This window comes from Lonchura striata, chromosome 1 (assembly GCF_046129695.1).
Source record: "Lonchura striata isolate bLonStr1 chromosome 1, bLonStr1.mat, whole genome shotgun sequence".
NCBI lineage: Eukaryota > Metazoa > Chordata > Aves > Passeriformes > Estrildidae > Lonchura > Lonchura striata.
The window spans coordinates 107,675,247-107,694,794 of NC_134603.1; the positions used below are offsets into that span (position 1 = coordinate 107,675,247).

General features: G+C 42.9%; 1 protein-coding gene across 1 annotated transcript; it reads right to left on the bottom strand.

Annotated features, from left to right (window-relative positions):
- Nucleotides 1-481: 481 nt before the first annotated feature.
- PDIA4 (protein disulfide isomerase family A member 4) lies at nt 482-19,212 on the bottom strand. The gene is made up of 10 exons (XM_021546260.2): nt 19,029-19,212; nt 13,607-13,787; nt 11,640-11,845; nt 10,830-10,968; nt 10,121-10,326; nt 9,309-9,467; nt 8,254-8,405; nt 7,719-7,875; nt 7,390-7,623; nt 482-6,957 (listed from the first exon to the last, which is right to left on the bottom strand). Exons 1-10 carry the CDS (start codon nt 19,132-19,134, stop codon nt 6,542-6,544), a joined length of 1,956 nt encoding a protein of 651 aa, XP_021401935.2. The 5' UTR covers nt 19,135-19,212; the 3' UTR covers nt 482-6,541.
- Nucleotides 19,213-19,548: the final 336 nt, after the last annotated feature.

Here is a 19,548-nt window from a genome sequence, read left to right on the forward strand (position 1 = left end):
CATTTACATATGTGTAGTAATCTTCACACATTGTCCTAATTTCCTCTTTCCTTTCCAAGCAGTATGTTTTCCACCAGTGACTTATGTCTGGCCTTTCAAAGTGCAGTGCTGCGTTCACAAGAGGATGACTTGCTCCTTATATAGCCACAGTTCCTCTTCAGGCTCAAGTGTTCAAGTACTGGATGTCTTGTGACACTGAAGTTTGACCATTCCTATAATTCTCAGCAAAACAAGCTGCATTGTTAGGAAAATAACTCCAAACAAACACTGATTTTATCTTACCACTGAACCTCTTGCCACAGCACCGTGATCAAAGGACTTTTTGATCCTTACCAGTTCTTTTGGACATTTTCCTGTATGAGCAAGCACTACCCTTACACCCACTGCTGTGTAGCTCTGGCAAACAGCATGCTTCAAGGACATCATTAACATTTATGGTGCACTTTGGAAGTGAAAGAATGAAAAAAAAAAGAAAAACAAATCCACTGTGACTCTTTTTTTATTTAAAATGTGATTTTTCTATTTAAAGATTGGCTGGTTTGTCCAAATTGAACATTAAGGGTGATCTCTGAGAAAAACAAAGAGACAGGCAGATTATAGTAAGGCCACTAACATTTCCATGGACTCATTAGTACACCAGTAAACAGCTGTCTCAATTTGCATCTGCTGAAGTCAGGTGCTCTATTATTGCTCTTTCAGGCTCAGGGAAAGGAGCTTAAACAAAGCTCAACCCTCTTGTCTTTAGGCCCTCTGTGAAAATCTGCTGGCTGGGAAAAGCTACAACTTAATTAAACTAGTGGAGTTTTACTTGCTATATGTTAGCACGTATCTTGAGACTGAAAAACACCAAAACCAACTCAAAATCACAAAAGAGCCAACCCTCATAAGAAAACACATCACTGAAGTCCACTGTCCAAAAGGATCATCAAAAGTTACATATGAAATATTTCACATGGCAAAGTGAATGCAAAACTGCCTTCCTTACTCAAAGCAGTAGTACCAATTTCTAATAGGATATCCTGTTTCCTGAATGCACTCTGTGGCTCAGAAATCAGTGTTAGTGCAGCAGCAGCACTCAGCAAAGCTATGAAGCTTTGTGTTGCACACTTGGTTTGGAACAGGCCCATAGGTTAAATATAAGTTATTAGGTTGAAAATGGAAAGCACACAGCAGAGAGCTTGTGGTCTGATATGTAAACCAAAAATATTAGCTGAGCAAATGGCCCTGTCTAGCCTTGATTTCTCTAACTTTAGGGAAAATTTATAAATTACCTTCTTCTCCTCTTCTGAGATGACCTTCTGCTGTATTTTTTTTTACTCTGCTTTTATCATTCTGAGCAGGACTTTACCAGGCTGTATTGCAGATCAATTCTCTCCTATTGAGAGGCAAAACATACTAGATTTCAGGAAGGCCACTATAACTTAGACAAAAGCAAGTAGAAGGGTATTAATGGAGGCCAGGCTGTCAAGTGTCGGCTTTCACTATGAAGAAACAACTGGCTGTTCAAAATCCCAGCCTGTGGATATCCTTCAGAGGATTGGGTTACTGATTGTGATAAGGGTTTTATTTGCATGGTTGGATTAATATAGCTTATCTCCTTTATGTTTCTGTTAACCAAGTCACACACAGCTTGAGATGTGAACACCATTGCTGAAATTGAAACTCCCACCTTTCTAATGTAAGGATTTGGGAGCAGTTCACAGACTAGATCTCTTTCTCTCTGGATGCAAAAATGAAACAGGAGAATGGTCATGTCCTCCCAGACGCAACCAGCCTCATCTAGCCTCTACAAAGACATGATAATTTAGTTTTTATGGTACATATAGGGCTTGTTCAGACAGATTACAGCACAATGGCTCCACATAAAACCAGCTGCTCCTGACACAGAAATTTCAGCACTAACATTAACATGACATCAGCCTATGGCCTGAGAGTAGGCACAGCTCTGTCTAAAGGAACTGGCTTCAAGTGCAGAGCAACCTCCAAGGATGTTGAATGAAAACAATTGACTTGTGAGTGGGCAGATATGAAGACAGGTTGTACATGGAAGAAGAACATTTCTTCTGCCCCTGGTTGCATGGCTTCACATAATCTACCATGGGTGCAGGCAGGAAAAGAAGGGGAACCCCTTGTAGACAGCAACTGAGAGCCCTCCCCTGACAAATGCACTACACTGACATGCAGTGATTCCTGTGACACTTCAAGCTGTGCTGAAGTCTTAGAAATGCCTGGCAACTGATCCAAGATGCTACTGGCATTGAATTTTGCTAGAGTTGCTCATAGATCCCTGATCTGCACTGACAAAGGGAGTTCTGCAACTCAAACACAGCAAACCAAAGCCAAATTGTGCAACAAATACAAGGGTCTCTACAAGTTTGATAAGCAGATTACACAAGTTTGCACAGGGCTTGACTTACTCACTACCCACATCAAGGGCTGAGCATACAGACTGCAACACTCAGCCCTCTGACCAGCATCCATTACCAGTGCAGGCTGTCAGCAAAGGCCTTTTGGAGCACAAACAGTTTGCACTGGCTTCTCTTGCCTACCAAAAAAGAAAAGACAGCAGTCTGAGCACTACAGTAAATGCTACTTTCTGAGAAGCCTTTAACCAGTATCATTTATTAATGGTCTATTTTCCAGAAGCCTGTTTACTCAGCACATAGCTTACAAGAGGGCAGAGAAAACTCTGTGGCACCAGCTCTGCAGTGCCTTCCCTGCTTGCCACCAGCCAAATCCTGGGCCATACCCAGGCACTACCATAATTAGCAGTTTGGACATACAAAATTTCTGAGAGTAGAAACCAGGTAACAACCTTGATTGCAAACCCTCTGCTGTTAACAAATCTCTTCCAGTACTAGAAAAACCTATCACTTAATGCAGTATCAACATCCCAGGCCAGTATTTACTGTCACAGACACAGTACAGACAAATTTGTTCCTCAAGGAGCACCAGCTGTGCTACAGTATGCTGCTGATACCTTAGTTCTTACCCTTCAGAGCAAGGAGATGACCCTGAAGAAGTCCCAAGTCTGATTACTTTAAAATATACTACAGTTTACAGAAATAAGTTTGTTTCTGAGTGGATGCATGTGTGGGAGATACACCAGGCCAGGCTCCATGGACTTTTAATATTACACAAATCAATCCTGTGCTGAAGCATAAACTGCAGGATCTCTTCCACCTGGAACCATAATCAGAAATTAAGTCATATGCTCATGCAGCTGTGGCAAAGAGCAAGTGAGGGGAGCTCCCTTATTCTCTTGCACTGCACTTTTTTTTTCTTCTGTAAGGGAACAGCAAGGCTAATCAGCAGCATTTAGGTAACTCTAATAAAAGGATTTAGGATGTTTAGGAAAGCATCCTAATGCCTCAGTAAAGAAAAAGCAGATATGCATAATGCATTTTAGCAAATTCCAAAAGATGGTATGACCTGTTCTCCTTAGAATGCATCAATCACAGTAATATCACTTTCTGTACAGACCTCACGGTATATCCATCCCAGTGAGTTTTACAGAGGGTTCATGTTGATAGTGCACACAGCAAAGGATGGGATACTTGAACTAAGGAAAGCAATTTGCCTTCCACCATGACTCTGCCCAAAGCTTAGAGGCAAGAGTATCCTCATCTTGCTGGGAAGTTATAAATGCATTTATTATGACATGCAGATACCAAGATGAGTGGCACAGCTGAGGACTCACAGGAAATACGGCCAGGCAACACCACTGTAAGGAAAGAACAAATCCTCATTCCCTCTACTGTTCATAACCTGCTTGGGGTTACACTGCCTGCTCTTGCAGCTCATTGTGGACAAGAAATTAAGCAGTACTAGTTACTGTATTCCTATTCAGCTCTGACTTAAGCACTACTGCTCCTGAACAAGAGTCAGGTGTTTCAGCACCATGCTGAAGTAACAGTTTATGTACCAGGCTGCTTCCACCTGTGAAAGCAAGGAAGAGAGAGAGAGGTGGCAGGAGCACTGAGCAAGCACATCTAGGACACTTGGGTCTTGTGTCTTCTATTGCTAGAGGGGCTCCCTGGAGGCTGTAGAGGTTTCAACCCAGAGAGGGGTTGGCTCCTGCTGGGAGGACACAGTTTAAAGAAACAGCACAGAATTGGCAATGACAATGTTAATAATTTAGCACCTCTCAGAAGAGAGGCAAGAAGTGCTGATGCTCAACTTTAACCCTTACTGTCCCAAGGAGAAAGGTGCCTCAGCCCTGACTGAAGTCCTTCACCACCAATAAGGGACTCTTCACCCTCCCTGCTATATGTTCCATATTTATCCATATCCCCCCCTAAGTTAGACAGCAGCTGTTTTGAAATAAAACCCTTTAAGTCTGCAATCAACTAACAAGGAGCAATTCAGTTCCCCACAGCATTGTGTGAGGTATTTTCTTAGGCATAGAACATGAACTGTGTTTTAAGAACTGATTTTAAAAGCCTATGCCTAGTTCTTCAAAGAACTGGGTTGATAACACTGGCAGATAGGACAGAACTTGTTACTTGACCCATATGTATATTTTCTGGAAAAAAATCACCTCTGGTGCTCAGCTAAGTCTGATCTTGCTTTTGTTGCCTGCACAACACATTTAGAATAGATTATAGCTTTTGAAAGCTCTACAGAAGAACTGCAAATAGAAATGACAGTAGATGGGAAGATAATGCACTTTATCTGGTAAGTGTCTTGTAGATGAAATACTGCCTAAGCTTAACAGCCATCTGTCCACTTAAGGACAGTAGAAGAAAAAGCCCTCTGATGTGAAAAGGGCCTGAGGTAAACAATGACACTGTTTTAACACTTACTTGCTTAACATTTCCAGCTCTTGCTGATAAATAGGAGCTGAATAGCATTCAGGCACACCCCAGCACTCCCAGGAGATTTGAAACTGTCCTTCTCATGCATAATCTGCTGGTGAGCTTTGTTCACTATTTTAGCTAAACCATTAATTAAGGGAAAGCCTTCCTGCAGTCCCATACACCTCTGCAAGAAGAATTTGATAGTTATGCTTTGCCATGTGGGTTGTTAACAATGAGGGTCAGTCTCTTGTTAAGGAAGAAGGGAAGGACATCCCTTCAATAGGGATGACAAGTGCAGTAGGAAAGTATAAGGACTATGTATTCCCTTGGAGCCCCTTTTGGGTCCCCAGACTCGAACTAAACAGTCACCTCCTGGACATGGGTTTATTCTTGCTACACAGAAGAATGCATCTCCCCAGATTAAAAAAAAAAAAAAAAAAACAACACAAAAAAACCCCAACCAAAAACACCCAAAAAACCCAAAAAAAGCACAAAAAAACCTCCAAAAAAACCAAAAACAACTGGGTACTGGTTTTAGATTTGCACAATCTCCAAAAATCTAAAAACTAATGCAACAGGCAATTACTGAAGGAAGACTGGTCATATTTTGCAAGAAAGAAAACAGTGCTGCTAGGAGAAGAACTACTTGTAAAATGAAATGTGAATCAAAACTGTCTCAGGGACAAGTTGCACACACCTCAGCATCACAGCTCTGAGAAGAGGCAGCCAGAGCTTCTAGAGCCCAAAAGTCTGCAACTTCAACATGGCCCATAAATGTATGGACATATCTAAACCAGCCCACTCAAGATAAAAACTCACTTTTAAATGCATATACTCCCAAGGGGAGCACAAAGAAGATGTGATTATTCTTTATACCGACAATACCTGCTAGAGGAGCAAAGGCCATTAGAAGGTCTCAGTCTGCTTGCCCAAATAAGAATCACTATCAAACTTTCCTCTCTGCTAAAGGAAAGGAGACAGTAACACATAGATCTGACACTAGAATCCCAGCATCTCCACCCACTAGATGGCTCTTTTTCTGCCATACTCCACTTACTCCAAAACATATTCAGGAAGACTAAGATGTAAATGGGTCAATAAGGACTAGTAAAGAGAGGTACATTAGAAAAACTTGCTGTTTTAGCATCACCCTCTCTACAGAGGCACAAAGCTAAAAACAGGTCTAGAGCATATTTAATTAGCAAGTCCCTGTTTCTCATCTCAGTAGGACCAAATAATTCATCTGCACTTTAGAAAACCTCCATTCTTATCCTCAGCTATGAATACAGTGATAGAGTCACACAAATAGGTACAAAGAAACATAACAGAAAAGACTAGCTGAAAATACTGCTCCCCCCCAGTAACCATAACAACAAATAAGAGAAATCTGCTTGTCTGAGGGATCAGCTTCTCTCTTTTTGGTAGTATCTTTTAACATCAAAACAGCAGCATTGGAGTCAAAGAACAAAGCTCGAGATAGTCACAAAAAATAAAGGATGTATTTTTCTCCAAAGATCAAAACTGTAACTAACATAAGACATTCATATTAGAGTATTAAGTTCAGTGTCCAGAAAAAAAACTCATCTGCCATATAAAAAAAAAAAAGATACTGAAATTGCTTTACTGCTCAAGAATCTCTTTGCTCAAAACTGCTTAATTCTTCTCTCACCAAGTTTTGTCAGTAACTTGATTTTAACTACATTGTACAAACAACTTTTCTTCTCCACCCTCATCTCATTTATCTAAAGCTCTTCTTTTGTTCTGGAGAGTTTTGTTGCATGCTCCTCTATAAATTTGCTCAAATGCTCTAAATCTCTGTCCCCGCCTTCAAATTTAATCGGGTTGTTCTTCTTGTCCTTTGGAGCAAAGTAGATGGTGGGGAATCCCTCTACTTTGTAGTGGTCATTCGTCACATCGTTGGCAGTAGCATCCATCTTGGCTATAATCAGATTTTTCTCATTCTTGTATTTTTTGCCTAGCTCATTATACTCTGGCTCTAGTTTCTTGCAGTGTCCACACCATGGGGCATAGAACTCTATGAGGACATCATTCTTTGGATCCATCACTATGGTATCAAAAGTTTTACCCACTACCACTTTTACAGGCCCTTTGTTATTTTTTGGCACTGGCTGGGACTTCACAATTGGCTTCAGTTTTCCTAGAAGGAAGCAAAACACACAACACCATTAGAATATGGTAAGAGCACCCCTTACAATCTCCTCTGAGAAAGGGCAGAAGTACATCCTCCTGCCAGGGAAAATCACTGCACTAGCAAATGAACTTGCCTCAGCATGAAACACAGGCTAGTTAACTGGTGACCTTGTGGCCCAATAACCTCGTGAAATATGGGCAACAGGGGGTTTTTGCAATTCCCTAGAACCCTTCTCTTTTTATGGCTGTCCATCCACAAAGTAATAACCCATGATTTAATATAGTAGTCCCAAATATGAACGACCAGCTCATACTTTAAAGCCACAGGAACATTTTAGGCTTGTAAAACAGGCTCAGTTTACTGGAGCCATTGCCTCGGGAAACAACTCTTGGAAGCGTAAACAAAACAGCTTAGAGAACCCTATGTTAGAAAGTGTACCTTTTTTGAATGCCACCACAAACTGCCTGAGCACATCAGAGTCAAACTCTTCTGGCTCCATGGCATACTTCTTGCCACCTTCATCCAGAATGGCAGCGTTGACATCCTCTCCACTCTCAAGCAGACCCAAATCTTTTATTTCGGAAGAATAATCTTCCTCATCAGAAACAGCAAACACGTATTCAGGGAAGTCTTTAGCCACTTCCAGGACTTTGCTTCTCCAGTACTGAGTAGCTGAAAAGAACAGAATAGGACAGAATTGGTAATTTCTAGTTATTTAGTGCCTGCTTCCTCTCAAAGTGAAGGAAGGGTAATTGTAGCAAACCTACCAACACGGTAGTCAAAACTGAAGTCCACGGAGTAGTAGACAACCACTAAAGGACGCTTGGAGTATCTCTTGCCATCGTTGGAAGGCTTGCGATGACCAACTAGAGGCAAAGCATGTTTTAGCACGTGCTCTTTAATCTCAGATCCATCTGTAGAGTCCTGTAAAGAAATAGTAAAAAAAGTTCAAGCAAACAGATTTAAGCAGCATTTCGGCTACACACTACTAAAAAAACAATACTGGGACACGCATGAATGCGAAAGTGGGAAGGACATGTTATAAAAACAAAGCTGTCAACACATTTTCTTCAAACCTTTGAGCACCAAATATTGTATGGACAAATTATTATTTGAAAACACAACACCTGGACTAATTTCATAAAGTCCTCTTGAAAAAGTACAGTTTCAGTGGACAAACAGGTTGACTCAAATATCCAGTGGGAGCACTTCCAACAGGAAGATGCCAGCTGATCATAATTACAGAGAAAGAGAACCTTCAATCCCACACACAAACACTTTAGGTCTGGACCATCTACTCACTTTAAGATTCAGAACATGCATCTTGGGCTCGTGCTTCGACTGAAATTTTTCTGGCTGCATGACAACGAGTTTTCCTGGAGAAACTTTCAATAGTTTTGCAATCTCGTTGCTGAAGGTGTGATGGAACTTATAATCTTCTCTCAAACCATTAGCTGAAAAATTAAGGTTAGGGTGAAGGAAAAGTCATTAGAAAGTGAACTGACAGCCTGTAACTGAGATCTTGAGACTGTAGCTGCAAGGAAACACTCTTCCTGTTCTCCAAGTGACACAGAACAATCCAGTCATAGACAACAGCTCTCATCCAGGGGTGAGAAGCATGTGAATATACATACAATTCCAGCAGCACTATTTGAATGCTGTTCAACAGCCCATCCACTTGGCAAGTTATTCTACACACTCAAACACCTTAAACAGCTTCTAAAACATATACAGCAAAACAGTTATTCTTTTGTCAATCTCTTACCTCTTGGCTTCCTCCCAAATAAGTCAGCTAGCCTAACTATTTGCTTTGGGGCAGCCTGAGAAACAGTTCTGTATCTTGCCAAGCTGAAGCAAACTAATTAGCCTAACCCAACTATGACAGCAGCCTCAGAATCAGACATAGGTTGGCAGGAATGGTCTAACTAAATTGACCCAGAAGTGGATGATGATCCTTTCTCCAGGCCTCTCATCCCAAATGAGTTTGGTGACAATTGACTCTGGGCTGCCAGACATGAAACAAGAGTAACAGACAGCAAACATATCCAGGCTTTAAGCCAAGAAATTGTGGTTTGCTCCTCAGGAAAGAATTTTCCTTCCTCTCTAGTCCAAATGTTTTTAGGGACACAATTACCAAGCATATTCTGTGACTGGCTGACACTTTAGTTACAGCCTCAGAATCTGGTGTGAACTTATTTTTTGAGTACAAGCAGATCATCACCCTTCCTCCTACTACTTCTTCTCCTCTCCAATCCTCCCTACTGTACTAGGATCAGAAATTATCTCCCTATGTCCAAAGTCCTAGGCAGAATCCCAACAAAACATATATTCCATTAATATTCTAAAACATTCTTTACCTGCTTCCTGATAGAGCTGATAGGTTTTGTCATTCTCTCCACTAAAGACACCAATGATGATGACATCATCCCCATCCTTCAGAAATTCTTGTACCTGCTTGGTAGCCTGAATCTGTTTGGATGGAGGACCAGCCTGTTCAATCATGTAGTCGACAATACCTGTGAGAGAAACCCGCCCCCAAAAAGTTGCTTAGAACATTTAGTGAACCAAAAGATTTGGGCATTCCATCTAAAACATTTAATGTCATTTCCCATGAACACCTTTCCTCCTGTGCAGCCCTCCCACAATAACCTGAAGACCAAATCAGCAAGATTTCAGTCCAAGTTTTTAAAGCTGCATTTCTGATTATTTCCTTTCAGGTTGGTTTCAGAAGAGGCGATCAATCCATGAATATCAGTTGACCTTGCAAGCAATGCTCCTTTCTGAAATTCCATATCCTTCACTGTCTCCTGATCCTGTTATGAGCCAAAGTGCTACTTGAATAGTCTTAAGTCTAATTAAAATTTAATATTGAGTATTTTTGCCAGCCCTCAAGATGCATTCCAGTATAATTAAAACCTGCCCATTTACCCATACTGTCACTGCTTCACCATGTGTATTTAACTTACTTGATATTGAAAGAAGCTGATACTACCACCAAAAGATGTTATGAAGACTAGAGACAAACCTAAATAACCTGTGTAGGTATGAGAACAGAATTTTTCAGTTTTCCCCAGCCACTGCTGCTAGGACATTAACAAGTCTGCAAGTCCTACAGATAAGTCAGAATATTTGTGGCCAAGCCCTCAGAAAATAAGAAAAAGCCTAATACCATATTTTTCCCGCGGACCACTGTAGTCATAAGGTTTGCCCTTGCGGAAGATTTTGAGAGTTGGGTAGCCAGTAACATCAAACTTCTTTGCAAGCTCCGTTTCAGCCGTGGCGTCGACTTTAGCCAGGGGGATGGGAGGCGTGCGCTTGCTGAGCTCCTGGGCAGCCTTCTCGTATTCTGGAGCAAGCCTCTTGCAGTGTCCACACCTAGGGAGGGAGAGCAGAGGCCACTTCTTACAAGCCATTAAGCCTGCCAGGTACCTTCTACCCCTGGAGCAGAAGAGTTAAGACTTCCAGAATGCAGAAATGGGATCACTGAATCTACAGAGCACACTTCAGCCTAGAAAGATGTGTCTCTGCAACCTGAAGCTGGCCTCTGTACCTGGCCTCACATTTTTAGCTTCATTTTTAGAGGCCATTTTTAAGCTAAGGACCAATTCCCTTTGGTTTTCAGTACCTCAGTGTGCTCCCAAATTAATAAATATTGTGAACCTCCAGTGAAGATTTGGACACCCCTTGCTGAGACATAGATCCAGTCTAGTCTGCTAGTGATTTGCAACATGCTCCCAGGTACAGATTAGAAATGAGGTATACCAGAGCTTTGTATGAGGCAAAGGTGTGTAACGAAGCATAACAACAGAAGACAGGTTCACCAAGTATGTTCAGACCATCTGTGCTAGACAAATACAGGTAACTGCCTTCTTACTTACCATGGAGCATAAAACTCCACCAGGATTATGTCAGCATCGTTCACAACTTCATCAAAATTATCCTGGGTCAATACCAGAGTAGCTTCAGGTGGAGGGGTCCAGTTGGGATCAGAAACCTCCCTGACTTTGGCCACAATAGCTGAAATACAGTTCCATAACCCAATTAACAAACAGGCATTTTATCATACCAGTAGCATGTCAAATACAAGAATTTGAAAACAGAGTGGCAGGCACAGTATTGGACCAAAGCTTACACATCAAACTGAAATGAGAACACTTTCTTAATCAAGCTTCTTTATCCCCTATTGCCTTGTTTGCATTACCAAGAAAGTCTTTTCTTCACCCCATAGAGTGTCTTATGCAGAGCACAGATGCGTATTTTGCAGCACTGAATTCCATCTCAAAAGAGATGAAAATTCCATCTCAAAACAGACAGAAAAGGTAGTTTTTCCCCTTCCGATTAGAGCTGGGCATATTAATTAAGCAAAATACAAGTGCGTTTCTATACAGTCAATATATAGATCAAAGGTTTATTGGCTGATCCTTCAGCAAACATGAGACTATCTCCTCTTCCAGTCAAGTCATATTTCTAGAAACCTTCTGTCAGTAACAGCACTACCCACCACCTGCAAAACTGTCCTCTAGCATGCAGCCTGTTAAGAAAATGGGGAAGATTTCAGCATTCATAGTATTACTTGTTTTAAGATAAATAACTTGAGATCAGAGTCCTTCAAAACAGCCACATAGTAAGAAACAAGATCATATGCTACTTTGTTTTCTTACAGGGAACTGCAAAGGACTGGTGCTTACCATCTTCTGTTCGAGACCCATCATAGTCAACAGCTTGGCCTTTTTTCAGGATTTTGATGGTTGGGTAGCCACTGACATCAAAACGACTCGATAGTGAAGTGGCTGCAGTAGCATCTATTTTGGCTACAGGAATAGGAGGGTCATTTTCCTTCAGAGTTTTGGCTATCTTTTCATATTCAGGAGCAAACTGCTTGCAGTGCCCGCACCTGTCAGAGGAAGACACAAGTAGGTATGTAATTGAATGACAGACATGCAAAGGTGCTCTGCTGCTCTGTATTTCCAAGATGCCTCTGGCAGATGTTCACATCATCAGCACAGAAATGTTTATCTTGCTACATGTTCAGATCATGGAGACATAGAGAGCAACTGTAGCTAATGTACTGTATGTTCACATCAAAACCTTTCTTTTTCTTAATTTTCATTCAATGTGGAATGTATTGTCATATGCTTTATAAAACCAGTGTAAAAAAATTCAACAACTGTTTTTACAACAAAGTTGTAAACCTTGTATTATGTTCCCTCCTTCCTTCCTCCCCCCCTGCCCCACCCCTGACAAATATGGTCTCAATTCAACTACAGCTTCTCCCTAACCAAGGTTCATATTCCCTCCCTAGCACCCTAAATTGAAGTAAAGAAAAATGAAACAGCAGTTAAGTTGGCCTAATGCAATCTCCCACCCACCATGGTAACACAGCATCTGCTCCCTCTCTGGCCACACCAGAACTCTCTGGGGAGAACAGAGGCTACTGCTGCAAAAGCAGGCATGACCAAGGATAACAGCATAATAAATGCTAAATATAGCCTGACAAGCTAAAGAAGAAACCATGAAAATATAGGAAAAGCAAAAGAAGTGTGTGGCAGATAGCCTGTGCTCCTTAGCATCTCAGCTGGCAGGAGGGGGAGTAGAAAAATAGGAGAGGTGTTTAGTCTATGATGACACACATCCTTCTGCTCAGATAAATTGAACTTCATGTTTAGCTTTAATGTAGGCAAACTACAGCTGCAGAATTAGTGCCTACAGCCAAGCAGGGATGGGATTCTCTGTGACAAGAATGGCACAAGTTAAAATACAACTCCACCTCAAGCAAGATCATATTCTCCCCTCTGTTCAAAGGCTGGAGAAGGACCAATGAGTAAGTCATTTTTGTATCACTGAGCCACAAAGGAAAAGAGATTCTGGCTGCAATACTAACTCAGCAACTCTACTGAAAATATCTTCTACTCTTTTTTCCCCCAGTAACCATCCCTAATGTTTCTGAACATAAGAATGCAAGAGATGATACATCCTGGCCTAAATCCTTTGTCTTGGTTATATGCAAGTAAGTCCATTGTAGCTCCCTGGAGCACACCAGTGGTGCTGTATACCCTGGGATGCCAGCAGAACTGCCATCATTAGGTAGATGTATGAGGCATCTTAAATTGATAATACAAACAAGCTGTGTCCCTAACCACATCACACCCTTCTGGCAAGGACAGAAACGTGAATTTGGAAAGGAAAACCTTCTGGCAATTCCCCTGCAAGGGAAGCCTTCATTACTCCATCTACATGAGCAAGTACACACGTTCTCAGTGGTCCAGCACTGGCACAGCATGATAGCAGGCTGCAAAACCACGCTGCATGACTTTTCTGGGCCTCCCTCGGACCATTTCTGTTCCCTGACATGCATAATACAGAGATAGAATCAGGCTTGTGCTCCCCTAGGCATGGGATCCCTCAGTATTACCCACATCAGTGGAACAGGAGCAGACTGTTGGTTATTGCATGATACAGGGGTGGGAAAAAGGGTTCTCCCCCACCACCAAAACCATCTTTTTTTCTGGACTACAGCAGAGTCCAGGGCATCTCCTGCAGGCAACTTAGTCCTTTGTCATCTTTAAAATGGCAACCCAAGCTCACTTTTTAGGAGCTTGTCCTGGTAGAGAAGCCCTCTGACGCTGCACCCATGGAGGCGCTGCTGTGAACCCACCATGGTGCGTAGAACTCCAGCAGCACAGTATCCTTGTCTGCAGTGAAGGTGTCAAAGTTTGCATCATTCAAGACTAATACACCATTTTCTTCTTTAACTACAGAATCATCGTCATCTTCATCATCCTCTTCTTCATCATCATCATCATCACCATCATCATCAACTTCTTTTGCAACAGATTCTGGAAAGGTAAGAATATACCACAGATTACATTGAGTCAAGTTTAACATTAAAGTGACAGTACTAGATTAAAGATGGATTAGATATTTCCCGTGGTTAAGAAAAGTACCCACATGAATTAGTTTCTGCTCCACATACAGTGACAGCTATCTCAGTTTGCAAAGAGCCTGGACTCAGATGTTTGACTATTTCAATTTTGTCCACGTCACACCAGCTAACAATATTGATATTTCAGTAAAGTATAAACAGGTATTTCACATTTCAGGGAGAACTAACAAAATGGACACAAAAAGAATAAATGCACACAAATCTATGCAACAGCTGCCACCAAGGTTTGATGGACATCTTGTTGAAATGTGGGCAGTGAGACATGTTTTGCTAGGCAAGAAGGGCACACAGATGATACCTGAACTTCAAACAGAACCCCTTCATCATGCAACAGAGCAGCTGTTCTTTAAGTGTAGCCAACTTGAAGTTGGAAAAGTTAGTGTCTTACACCAAAAAAGCAGGTGTTATCTGTTCCCAGTGCTTCCCTTGTACCCCTACTCAGGAGACCTGTAACACAACAATAGCTATGTGCTGCCTGTCTGAAGGTCTAATAAACAGACACACTTGCTATAAACCCAAATGTTACAATTTTATTACTATCAAGGTAGTTTGGAAGCAGCACTTCAAAATTGTGCTTCTTTCCTGACTGCTCCATCCACCTCTGCCACCCTTGCTTTCAGTTACAGTGATGTTTCAGGGTCTGCTATTCATTGAGGAGTGTTTCCACTCACAGGAGCATCAGTCACTCTGCTCTGGATCAGCACCAGGATGCAGTGAGGGTAAAATCAACTAACTGACTGCAGGAGCCAGGTAGTATTCCTAAAAAAATATATAATGGAGTGAAAGCTTCTTCTTTCAAAGAACTTTTGGGGAGGCCTTTAAGATCAAAACCACTGGTCCAGAACAGGCTTTTAAAGGAGAAAGATTTGTTAAATTACCAAAGCAAAATTAGCATGTGAAAGCTGAAGCCAGCACATTTCTACTAGTTCATTCTTTGTTGGCTTGGAATTTGAGATAGTTTTTTCAAAATCTGACCTTTCACATGTTCCTTTAAACTATTTAAAATAACAAAACTCTTATCTTTCAAGGAAACAAGACCTTCCTGAAGGACTTTACAAGAATTTCAGTTACAGAACAAGTAATGAAAATATCTCATCCCAAATGAAAACTGTAAAACAATGAAGTTAAGTCCCTTTCGACCAGTGGGAGTCCCAGGAGTAGGATAAAAAAAAAATCTTGAAGAAAAAAGGGATTAAGGTTTCTTGTTTAAAATTATTTTCTATTTAACTTTCACTGGCTTTTGACTAAGCTGAGAGGAATTACTGCAGCAGTATTCTGAAAATATTCTGATTTCATCAGGAAGTTGAAAGTTAAGAAAGATAAATATGTGCTATCCAGATATGAAAAAGCTAACAAAACAAAACCTGTTTTTCTCATACCAACAGCAGATATTAGGATCAACCTCACCATACATAAAATAATGGCATTAAATTACAATAGCTATTTTTATTTTTGAAGAAAGTATACAGAAACAAACTTATATGCTCTCAGGAAACAACATAGGATCTTGGAGAAAATATGTTGATTTTAATTAGAGGTCAAAATTATGTAGCATGAAAATACTGAAGCTTCTGATGAGGGGAGAGATCACAAGGAGATCATTTATCACACAACAGTAGTCAGCTGGATTAAGTTTCTTTATCAAGCACTAGTGTTTCACCTGATTTTGAGGCAGCTAAAAGCACTATTTGCAAGCAGACAATGCCTCCTGTGTTGGAGCACTTGCTCACCCCTGAGTGAATCCATGCCTCACAGACCTGCAGGACTGCCCCACTGAAACAGATTTCAGGGGGCTTCAGCAGGCAAATCTTGTGCCTTACATGGGTGCCCAGCAGTTCTGAGGGCTATGTTTCACACCAGGCTGCTCCTGGCTGGCCTGTGCCTGAATTCCCTGCCATTGCATTCTTGGCAAATTGCTTCAGATATGATTTTTCGTGAGACAAAGGAATGCAAGCAAAAGCAGCCGGCCAGTTCTGCTCCTGCACCTCAAACTATCCACCAAGTGTGATCCTTGTTCCCACTCACTCTGCTCACTACCATCCCCCAAGAGAGACTGAGACCACAACAGCTACAGTGGCACCTGTTTTTCAGAAAGAACAAGGTATCACCTGCAAAAACATCCAGCACTGGTGGAAAATGTAACCATTAGATCCATCATCCCTCACAGAAATACTTTTGTATATTTCCCTGCAAGTGGCAGTACAGCCTGCGAAGGTAAAACTTGCCTGACAGTGACACATTGTCATGGACATTACACACACCCACTTCCTGCTCCCAGGAGATGGAGGCAGGACAGCAGCACTGCAGCAGCAGGACTCCACCTTTTCCCAGACGGCTTAAAGAGGGCGTGCACTAAAAAGAAAGTTAAGCACGCAGATATCGGTCCTTAAGCGTGTAGACTTACTTTCTGTAGCTTCCAGCTTCACCAACACCTAAGGCTATCATAGCTACTACCTCTGCCACCCCTTCACTGTTGGGACTGAAAGACTTGTTTCAGGGACCCAAACACGAGGGAAGCAAAGACTTTTTTTTTTCCTATTAAGAGCAAGAAACTTTGGTTTGCATTAAAGATTTACAATTTAAAGAGAACAGAAAGAGTCTGTGACACCTAAAGTGGCAGAAGTGGCTAATAAATACTTACATAAGTAACATCATGAAAATAAAACAGCTGCCCTCAAACTGACGTATCTTTGTTTCTTAAAGTGACTTGCAAAGACAGTGGACAAACCAACAGCTGTGACAGCTGTGGCTAAAACCTGTCCTCTGGTAAATTACAGATAACCCCCCTATATAAAAAAAAAAAAAAATCACAAATTTCAACACATTACTACACAAGTCAATAAAATGATCAAGAAGGTACTTTTTTTAAGACTTGAAGTAGACAATGATGGCTGGCAGGCCTTCTTTAGGATGACAGCTACTCTGACATTAATTCTTACAGTAACTTCATTGAACAGTCAGCATTTATCAGAAATACGGCCTAGTAACATTTTCTTAAACAAAGCAGATCCTGTACAAAAAAAAAAGCTGCATCCAGACACCAATGACTCTGGAATTTTCCCTGAAAGTTTCTTTTTGAGGAGCACACTGTTCCCTAATTGAATGAGCTCAGTTTTCACAAACCCAGAACTCAGGACTCATCATGTGTTGCTAGGACATTCGAAAGATTTTCAATATCATCAGCCCCCTTCAGTCTTTTCTGTGGTGGATCCTCTGCACGATCCCTCCTTTCCCATCATCCGGATGCTAGGAGTGTAGTGGTCAAGATCCAGGCTAACCTCTCTTCCAACATATTCACCTACCTGCCCTGCTCAAACCTCGTTTCCCAAATTATGCAGTGCAACAAGGTGGGTTTGCTCAGAACTTTTCATCTCCCCAACAATTAATGTGCGTAAGATAACTTCCTTGTTCCAAAGTAAATTTAATCCATTTCACACAAGTCTGCATTCCAAGGGCAAAAATTGAAATCCCCAACTATGTGCACTTTTAAGGAAAAGGCTTTTTAAAGCCTAGTTCATGATCTATATACAAATTCAAGATACACAATAGAACCTGGAAAACGATTCAAGTGGGGCAGTGGATTAGTGTTCAGCTCCACACAGTAGGAGATACTTCCATCACTGGGTACCTTTGATCCCGAGAACTCCTATAAATGAGAAAAACAGCAAGCATGGGAAACACTGATGAGAGCCAGGCCCAGAAGAAGCTGAGCTACTGCTGCCAGCCACAGGTAACACTGTAATATCACAGGTGTTATTTCACCCTTTGAAGGCAGCAGGGGAAATCAGTACTAGGCTTTGTCACATGTTACAAAGAAACCATAACTATGTTCCAGCTAAAAGCAGAGAAAAACGCAGAAAAATTGTATTCCAGTTTACAACAGGAAAAAAAAAAAAAACAAAACAAAACCAAAAAAAAAGAACTCCACAGGAAGATTCCATGTCTCCATCTCCTTACTGAAGATGCCATATCATTTAAAACAAATCTCTTCACCCTTATCCTACAGATCATACAGTCAATTACACAAATAGGGTAACTGATCTAAATGCATTTCTGCAAGTTTTAGTGTCTGTTAGGCAAGCAAGAATTTGCAGGATATGAGTTCAGAAGGTCATCCATAATCCAGTCTCACTAAAAGCCCTCTAATACTTAAAATACGGCAGTGTTCATGTAGGAAGTATGAAAGATGAGTAATTTACCAAAATCCACATGAAAAAAACTTAAAACCAAAAAACAGAAACACCTTCAAATGTCTGCCTCCTACATACAGGCACTATACTCAATAAGCCTGAGCAGCTTTGTTTCGGCTAATTTTGGAAAGGAAGAGACACATGTCAGTGAAATCCAAAGACTGTAGGAAGAGCAGCAAGAAGATGGTAACAATGGACCTTCCTTCTGTGAGGAGAAAAACAAATCGGTTTGAAACACGAAGAATGCACAGTCCCTGAACAAAGGATAAGGAAAAGAGTGCTCAATCACAGAACCACAGAATGCTAAGGATTGGACGGGGCCTTAAAGATCTCATAGTCCCAACTCCCCGGCCACGGGAAGGGACACCTCCCACTAGACCACTGCTTGGTGGTCTTGAACTGCCGGGTTTGGGGTATCCACAACCTCTCTGGGCAACCTGTGCCAGTGCTTCACACCCTCAGAGTAAAGTATTTCTTCCTTATATCGAAGAAGAAAATTTCTCCTCTTTCAATCTGCATCCATTACTCCTCGTTTTATCACCACAGTACCAGAGGAAGAGTGCCTCTCCTAATAATGAAATCGCAATCTGTTTGATAGGACTCGGAATAAAGAAATCGCAAATCCGCTGGAGATTCAGAAGCCGGGGATTGCCAACATGGCTAATTGTTAGCTCGCTTTTAACTCCCTGCCTGGGAGAGGCGAGGCAGAGCCGCCCCATGGCGCAGGACAGACGAGCAGCGCCGGGATCAGCGGCTCGCACAGACCTCGGCGCCTTCAGGGGACGGGATCAGAGCCCTGCACAGAGGCCTGCGAGGAGCATCCGGCTCCAGCGGCGTCCCGCCAGCCCGGGCTCGCTCCCCGCAGCGCCCAGCGCCGGGGCCGCGCCGCCGCCTCCCGCGGGGGACCCAGCAGGCGCTGCCGGCGCGGCCCTGCCCGCGCTCACCTCCGTCGCCATCCTCCTCCTCCTGCGCCGCCGCTCCCCGCGCCAGGAGGGCGATCTGAGCCAGCCCCAGCAGCAGCACCAGCACCCACAGCCCGCGCATCCTCATCCCGCCGCCGCTCCCGGCCCGGCCCGTCCGCTCCCGGCGCTGCGCTCCCGCCGCTCGCCCCGCCCCTCGCGGCACGCCGCGACCGCTGATTGGCCGCCGCCTCAACACGTGCTTGACGCGGTCGCCAATCAACAATCGTCACGAGGGCCGCCGGCGCGGGGTGCGCGGGTTTCGCGGCGCGCGCGGGTTTCGCGGCGCCCCCGGGGGACCCCCGGCGGCGGCGGCCGCAGCGCCGCGGCGGCGCACGGGCGCCATCGGCCGGAGCGGCGGCGGGAAAGCTGCGGCGCCGCCGTGCGCAGAAGCGCCCGGCCGCTCTGAGGTGCCGCCCCGCCATTGGCCGCCGCGGAGCCGCCAACCGCAGGCCGCCACGCGTGGAGCGCGCGGCCGCTCCGGGGGCGGGAGGCGGGAGGGCCC

Excerpts from the sequence above, each read along its gene's own strand:
- PDIA4 (XM_021546260.2), bottom strand. The coding sequence starts at position 19,134 with ATGAGGATGCGCGGGCTGTGGGTGCTGGTGCTGCTGCTGGGGCTGGCT. Across the intron at positions 13,788-19,028 it reads GGAGGAGGATGGCGACGGAG|AATCTGTTGCAAAAGAAGTT; the intron begins GTGAGCGCGGGC and ends TTACCTTTCCAG. Across the intron at positions 7,876-8,253 it reads TGCATGTTCTGAATCTTAAA|GACTCTACAGATGGATCTGA; the intron begins GTGAGTAGATGG and ends ATTTCTTTACAG.